Raw genomic sequence first — 8,595 nt, forward strand, 5'->3', positions numbered from 1 at the left:
TTTACAATGGTGTACATAATAGTCACTTAAAATGCTTAAATGCCTCTGGATCTTTTGGGTTTTAATGTGACTTTGTGACTTCTTTCTTTTGTGCCAAAGGCTGATTTATGTCAGTGTTCTTTTAAACCAGAATTTGGGTCTTTCAGTTATCTTCACAGTTTTATTTGCATTTATTCTTCTGCTTTTATCTTCACAAATTCCTTTTGTCACTGAGTCAACAAATCTTTGCTGAGAATCTGCTCAGTCCCAGTGCTGGGTGCCGGGGGAAGTCTCTAGGGGTGGGGGATGGGCAGATGCAGCCTCCCTACCAAGGAAACTGCAGTCCGTGGTGAGGGGCAGACAGTAAGCAAGGAAGGAGGAAGCAGAGGCACTGGGGTGGGGGGGGAAGAAAGGTGGTGAGGTCATGGGTCCTTCACAAGACCCATTCAGTCGAATGGTAAAGACTACAGAAGAATTGCAGTGAATGGAGGAATTCAGGGGAGTGGCCAGATTCTGGAGAATTCTTTTCAGGACTGTGCTATAAAAGGGGAGGGAGAAATAGGGCACTGGTGAGGTCGAGGGAGAGTTTTGCTTTTCCTGAGGTGAGAGATGTGACAGCATGTTTGTGAACTGAAGAGAATGGCAGGTAGTCAAAGGTAACTATGCAATGATCACCTCTCTTCCCTTCCATCAGCCCCATCCTTAGAGAAGTCTGAGAGCTGGCTTAGGAGAGAGGCATCAGTATTCAACCCAGGGTACCAGAGGGAAGACCAAGTATAGGGGCACAGGTGCAGGCTTGTGTTCGTATTTTTTCCAGCTTCTCCATCCAAAACCTTAGTTCATTTGTTGGCAAACTTCCTCCCCCCTCCCAATAAACAAAATATCTAAGGTCATACTGCACAGATTTGAGTCTGGGCTGTTCTTAAATTCTCAAAGATTAATGGAATGTTGTTTTTAATTTTATTTTTAATTTCCACTGTTTATATATTTTTTGCTATTAATTTCTGATTGTATTTTTACCCTAAGAGAAAAATATGGGGGTTCCTGGGTGGCTCAGTCAGTTAAGCATCCAACTTCAGTTCAGGTCATGATCTCACGGCTTGTGAGTTCGAGCCCCACGTCGGGCTCTGTGCTGACAGCTCAGAGCCTGGAGCCTCTTCAGGTTCTGTGTCTCCCTCTCTCTCTCTGCCCCTCCCCCACGTGCGTGCACTCTCTCTCTCTCTTAAAAATAAGTAAACATTAGAAAAAAATTTTTTAAAAAGAGAGAAGAACATGTAATTGGTGCTTTCAGCTCTTTGGACTGTGTAGTTGTTCCCTGTATTTGAAATTAGCTTATATGCTCTGTTGCTTAGATCTGAAGAGTCTTCACTCCATTTTTTAATAGATCATATACTCATCAATCACTTGCGGCCTTTCTATGAATCTGTACACTCTGATCGTAAACGTTCATGTCCTATCTTGTTATACTGTTATACTGTTTTTCAATATGAGCTATTTCTTTATTACATCTTAAAGGTTTTTCCCTCTGAATATTTGTAGGAGAATCTTACTAAACCTGTCCCTCTATTTTGTCATTAGTATTTTTCTGGTGTATCCTCACATCTTCCCGTGTCATTCTGTTTCAGGAGTATCTGCTATAGACTGCATAATGCTGATGTTCTGGCAAACTCAGCTTAAGAGTCTCTGCCTTTTTTTTAAATTAATGTTTTTGAGTCTCTGCTTTTTTGATAAGTGAATCTAACCGACAGACATTTATTGTGATTGGTAATAATCTTATACTGGCTGTGTGTGTGTGTGTGTGTGTGTGTGTGTGTGTGTGTGTGTGTGTTTGCACGTGTGTGTGTTATTTACCATGCTATCTTGGATTAATCAGATTTTCATTCTTTAGTTTCTTTTCAGTAATTATCCCTAAATTTTAAAACACAATTTTCTACCTGTATCTCAAGTTAGTTAGAATCTATTTTCCTCTGGACTCTGACATACCTTTTATTTTTCTTTTTTCCATTCCCTCAAAACTTTAAGTTTTGTTGCTCTGTTTTGTTCATCTAAAGTTCCCCATTGAGAAGTTGGTGTCATTCTCATTCTTTAAGTAATTTCTTCCTAGAGAAGCTTTTAGGATTGGTCTGTATCTTTGATGATCTAAAGTTTCACTCATGCTTGAATGGGCCCTTTTAATAAAAGAAAAGTCAAATTTTTCTTTAATGGGGAAATACTCTCTTCCTGTGGAGCTTTTTTTAAATCTCTTTTTCCTTTATTTGCCATCTGGTAGATTCATTTGGGTTAGTATTCTAGTCAATCATTTGTTCTTTAAAGAGTTGTATGATCTTGGTTTTGCATTGGTCATTTAGACTCTATTAGCCTGCCCCCAACATGGAAATCTTTGGTTTTCTGATGAGCACCATCTGAGGTAGGTTATATTTATTCTCATAGGCATAATCCATTATAAAGAGGCCACCTGCTAGGGCAGTGTCATTGCAGTGGTGAGAAGGTACCCAGTGCTAAAAGGGGAAGGTAAAGCCAACAATTTTAAAGCCTTAATGAGACAGCAAAGTCAAACTTTTTTCTCAAGCCAGACAGAGTTGTGGAGAGTGTGGGAGGGCAGAGAGTTCATGTTCCAGAGTATGGTGTAGGCATTGAGGAAGCATCTTTGAGGAAAGTCATGTCTTGTTCCTTCCTATGGAGAAAGAAAAACAATAACCATAATTTCAGGATATTAGATAAACAGGTGAAGGCATTTGTAGACAAGAAACGGGTTGTGTTATAATCTCCAAGGCATTCTTGGATAATTCAACATATGAAGTGGTATTGGGTAAAATGAAAAGGTAGTCCTTTCTCCTCATTATAATTTCCCACAAAACAGAGGATTCTTTTTCATTGCATGATTTTAGTAAACTGTGATGAGAATAGAACAAATTTGTTGAGAGAAAGATGAATGGAGGTAAAAACTTATGGGGAAATTGACTATGTTGTTATGTTACAGTCTATTTCATCTGACTGAACTGAATTTAGTGAAATGTCATGAAAAATTATACGATGGGAGTTCTAGGCTTGTAGCTAAATATTTAGCTACTCTGTTTGCTCTGGAAGAATATGGGATTTTGTTTGCTAATTTGTTCCTCCACAGAGCCAGTAGCATTTGTTGTTCCAGGAGTGTTTTTACGGTGGCGTTACTTTGTCATTTCACTGTGTTGGATGATGAGAGAGGAGGTACCATTAGGCTTACTTCCATTGGACTAGCTGTGCTGATGGACCCAATGTCAAAGCTGCTCCACAGCCTGAGCACTGGCACACGTGGCCCCAGAACTGTGGAACTCCCCAACAACCAGCATCCATCTCATGCCAGTATCGTACCTCTATTTTGGGCAGACATTGTGCAAAGCAGTACAGGAAGGGTCTAGGATATTCTATTCATCCTTTTGGGAACTTCAGGTGCAAACTGGGAGAAGGAAGCAAGGCTTGGAAAAGCCCAAGCCTTTAGGCCTTGGAAATTGAGATGATTTAGCCAACTCTGACTGTCCTGTTGTGCACATGCAACATTCCAGTCTTCCCAGGGTGAGTTTTATGACCTCTGTGTCACCATAGCCATAGGTTGTCTTCTTACACTTCCTGCACTGTTGTTGTCTTAATGAAGCTTGGTATTTAACCGTGAAGAACCTTGTGGAAGGAGGCAACTTTAGTAGTAAGGCAGTCTCTGAAAACTGTTTTCTAAAATATTATAGTAGTTAACTCCCCAGGGGAGTTTTCCTCAGGATTCTTAGTTTGATGGACGGTAAATGACCACCCACTGTCTGTGCTTCATGTTCCAACAGGTCCTTTGTCATCCAGCAAATCCCAAGCAGCAATCTGTTCATGGTGGTGGTGGACAGCAGCTGCCTGTGTGAGTCCGTGACCCCCATCACCATGGCCCCCATTGAAATCAGGTATATCCTTTTGTGTGTAGGTCCAGCTACTGCTGCTGAAGCCAGGGAGGGGGATCTATGGGAAGGAAACCTGGGGGAGAAATATTAGGGGGAAATGACAGCCATTCCACTGTTGGAAAGAGAGGAGTCATGAAGGGAGTGCAGTGCCAAGGTTTGACCTTCAAAATGCAGAGTAAGGGAAAGTGATGACATCTTAGCAATATGCCTTAACTTCAGTCAACATAACGAATCCCTTAAGTGTGAACGTTTAAAGGCCCAGAAGATCAGAAGGCGTCCCGAGTCTTGTCATGGCTTCCATCCTGAGGTAAGTCTGAGAGACCTTCCTGTTCTCTTTTTCTACCAGGTTCACCATGAGAATCTCACAATTGGCAAAGAACTCTAGTTAAGAAGTTTACTTGTGAAGAAACAATCCTTTCAGGCAAATCAAAGGAAGGCTAATGGTACTTTACTTTCAGTCCCTCAGTGCCTTCTTATTTAGTCTGTGCTTAAGGGTCTTATTGTGTCCGTATACATATTTCAAAGCCTCTTTATTCTCTTCCCTATTACGAACGTACCGTAGTTCTCTCTCTTCACACTGTTACACGCAACGTGGCTCTGACCATCTTGGTTTACTTATTTCAAATTGCAGTTCAGATTATTTTCCCCTGCTTACTTTTAGACAGCCTTTTATTGATGAGAAATTCATGTAAAGCAGAAATGGCAATACTGATACCAGATTAAGAGTCACGATTTCTGCGGGGGGATGATAACCACCGCATGGAGGCACAACTACAAAGGCCCTCCATTGACACCAGAAGTGACGATCACAAGAAAATTAAACTCAGCACCGAGAAAGGTGAACCTGAAAAAGGAATACCCCCCAAAGTGCCATAGGCAAAAAAAAAAAAAACCCTTTCTGGTCTAGCAAAAATAATAGAAATTTAAAAATTAACTCCACCCCACTTTGAGAAATGGAAAGCTAGCCTAGACCAATTATTATTATAGGGATACTGGGAAAATCTCTATTTTTAAAAATGCCACCAAAGCCAATGGACTGGCTTTAAGTCCACCTTTAAATAGCAAATAATTTTCATCTTTCCTAAACTCTCCAAGTCCTAGCAAATGATGTTAAAGTCAGTATAGGACCAATAAGAACTTGGAATTGACTGAGAATGTTTGCTTCTATGTTCAAAGGAAAGTTCACTAGCAACATATTATACAGATATATGCTGGAAAGGTCTTTGGTAAAACTCAGTGATAAAATTCAAATAAAAAAAATCTTTATATAAAATTCAAATAAAACTAATAGTCCCCAAACACTAAAGTCACTTCAGTTAAAAACAGGACTGTCTATGTAGACAACCAAAATCACTAGAGTAGAAATCTTCTGGGGTTAATGAGATAATTTTCTCTGGTAAATAGATGTAAGTATTCAAAAATTAGTATTTTTTTTCTCTAAGTTTCTAAACCTAATAAGATGAGGTCAGTACGACAGAATAGAAATTCTTAGATATAACCAAGGTTCAATTCAAAGCGGAAAATACACATTAGATTTAAATGGTAAAATAATAGTCTCACAAGAAATGTTAGGAATTGGAGAAATCTTCCTATCCAAGACCAGACAGCTGTGAAAGAAAAACAGAATTTATCTAATTATATAAAAATTACAATTTTTTATGGAAAAAGAGAATTTACAGTTAATAGCCAATTTATACAACTTAGAAAATCATTTATAAGCCAAATCATTAAAGAAATTTTTAAAATTGAAAAGTCAAACAAGTACATATAAAAGGAAGCCAAGGGCATGAAAGCTAAAAGTCACTGGGTGATCAGAACGGACAGGTAATGTTGAAATATCCGGCTACAGCCATGAAAGGCAAGAATACCCCTCGCCCTGCGCTCACACTCCTGGGCATCTTTACCATAGGCAGGGGCCCAGGCCTGGACCATGGACTGGTAGTGACCTGCACTCAGCACTGTTCATACCAACAGAGAACAGAGAAGATAATGAATGCCCATCGATAATAAAATAGAGCTAGAAAAATGGAGTTAGAAGAGTTGCCATCAACCCGTGGATAAAAAGCATGCTGCAGAAAGGATTACGTAATGTGATTTCATTTTTATAAAACGAAGCCCTCCTTTCCCCACATATAAAGAAAGAAGGCCCACGAAACCTCTTACAGCTGGTGCTGAAATGATCAGGCCCCTTGGATGTCAACCTTTACTTACATTCTGACGGGAAGACATTAGAAGGGCAACATTCGGCTGTTCTAATTCGATCACAACAGACAGCTCCACCACCAGCCCTTTGCCTCTTGAATGTTCTGTGTAATAATACGCACAGAATAAGTTTGAACATTTAGGCACTAACAACTGGAATCAGAGATTCTTATCACAAACTTGATGAAATTTAGACAAGTCCATTTCTTTGTGTTATCTACTTTCCAAAAGACTTGGTTCCTCCATTGGAGAGTGCGGGGAGAGGTCTGGGGACTCGATGTAGCTCAGAAAATTGAAGGCGTCTTGGAATCCATCTCGCTCTAACCGACCCTGCCTTTCCCTGTAGGAGAATGCAAGGGAGTGTGGGGGTGCACGGAGCCTGCAGGCCAAGATGGTCCTTGTCGTCTTCCCTCTGCTCTTGATGCTCTTTTCAAGGTGACACTGAGATGTTCTCTTGGCATGCTAAATTATGGATAAACTGTGAACCAAAATATGGTGCGACATAGGAGACATGAAATATAGTCCAACCATCAGCATCTCATGATTTTAAACTGTGCGTGATATAAACTCTTAAAGATCTGTTGACAAAAAAAAAGTTATCTTTTTACTTTGCCAGTCATGCAAATGTGAGTTTGCTACATGATAATCACCCTTCATCAGAAACGGGGCTGCAAGTGGGCAGTGTCCCTTCTGCTTGAAACCCATTGAAACCAATTTAAAACTGTGTACTTTTTAAATAAAGTATATTAAAATCATAATCTTTCGAGTTTTGCTTTCTTGCTGAGAATACAGACAGAACCGCATGGAAAAGTCACCCATTCCAGATACCGGGAAAGGGCGGTTGTTGGCAGAGACTTTGCTCTGAAGCAGATTCTAGACAAATATTTAACAATTGTTTAGGTGCTTCACTCGCAGTTATAAAAATGTTTACAGAAGTAAACCAAACTATCATCTTCATGGGAAGCGTTTATTACAAAGAGCCCTGAATAATTTTTTTTGAACTAAACTTCAGTAGAAATCATAATTTGGATGGGAACACGAGCTCCCAAGATACTCGAGTGTTGAACTATGTGGGAAGAGGAATAAAGTCATAAATGCGAGGCATTCATTCTGAAAAGATTTGATGGAGGAAGAGAACAATGACTACAAATGACTCTCAAGCTTCTGCTTGAGCATTTGGCTTCTGGCTTTTTCCCCATAAACAAGGGATGAAATTAGATCTCAAATATTACAAGATGTGAAACTACCCAGACGTGTAAGGCATTCCTAAAACACTGGATCCTGAACCAAAGAAAACAGATTCCACCGGATCGTGGTTACCAAATAAAGTGGAATAATTTCCATGCCTCACTAGAATCGAGAATGCCTTATTTTATGAGACAGACATCTAAAAGTCATGGGGAGAATGCCACTTAAGCTTTAAAAAAAAAAAGCCCACATTATTCTGTTGATATTGTAGAAAAACTGATGTGATTACCCTGCCTTCTCCTGAAATGATGCCAGTATTTATAGGAAAAATAATACTACGTTGCTCTATTTCCTGAAACTCTAATGCCTCCCATATTGTTGACAATGTAACAATACTATAACATGTTGACTGTCAAAATGTCAACAACTATGGGGCTATCTAGTATTACAACCACCGTGGTCATTGATATTATTCACTTCTGTGCACTAAGTGTATGAATAAATTCATATGTTGCCCTCACAAGTATCAAAATGCATTACATGTACACTAAACAACCATAGTGTATTTTTTATAAACAAGAACATGACATGACCCACCATTCTCCTTTATATTTCTAAAGAACTGGCAACAGTAGATCGAATATATAATAATGCCCGTAGCTGAATACTAATGATACAAAATAGTGTCCAATAAACATTTATAATTTCACTCCCTGTGTATTCACTATTCACTATCTATAAATTCACTCCTTGTTCTCAGCAATGGTGTGGCATCATTTTTAGTGACATGAAGATGGCATAGTTGGGTCACACTCTTGGCTTATGGCATCATCAGGCATCACCTTCATGTGAATGAACCACCCACCTTGTGCCTCAGATTCTCAGTTCCCTCAGTGACTCCAGTCGACTTGCCACTCCATTTATCTATTTGTATATCTGTTTTCTCCAACATAACATGTCCAGAGCAGAAATCTCAATCCTCCTCCACCAACCTCTTTCCTTCTGACTGACTCAGCTTCTCAAACCAAACTCCTTAGAGACTCTCTTATCTGCTTGTTCCTTCTCAGCCCGTCACTCAGAGAGTCTCATCTCAACAACAATAGGGTTATATAGTATTATGACCTTGGGAAAGTGACTTTCCTCCTCATGCCTTCCTTTCTTACAACTAGTTACTGAAATTATAGGCTTTGACATTCAGTATATGGCTGACCCTTGAACAACATGGGAGTTAGGGGCACCAACCCCTTTTTAACTCCCCCAAACCTTAACTACTAATAGCCTACTATTGACTGGGAGCCTTAATGATAAC

The 8,595-nt window shown here is 39.6% G+C and overlaps 1 protein-coding gene across 1 annotated transcript in view; it reads left to right on the plus strand.

The window, feature by feature from the left end:
* CACNA2D3 (calcium voltage-gated channel auxiliary subunit alpha2delta 3) overlaps positions 1-6,856 on the plus strand; it is an 858,555-nt gene extending 851,699 nt beyond the window's left edge. Inside the window, exons 35-37 of the mRNA XM_042979174.1 lie at positions 3,789-3,901; positions 4,121-4,203; positions 6,445-6,856. Of these exons, the coding sequence (XP_042835108.1) occupies positions 3,789-3,901; positions 4,121-4,203; positions 6,445-6,537 (289 nt within the window). The 3' untranslated portion in view covers positions 6,538-6,856. The remainder of the gene's footprint in view (positions 1-3,788; positions 3,902-4,120; positions 4,204-6,444) is intronic.
* The last annotated feature ends 1,739 nt before the right edge of the window (positions 6,857-8,595 follow it).

This window comes from Panthera tigris, chromosome A2 (genome assembly GCF_018350195.1).
Source record: "Panthera tigris isolate Pti1 chromosome A2, P.tigris_Pti1_mat1.1, whole genome shotgun sequence".
Taxonomy (NCBI): Eukaryota; Metazoa; Chordata; class Mammalia; order Carnivora; family Felidae; genus Panthera; species Panthera tigris.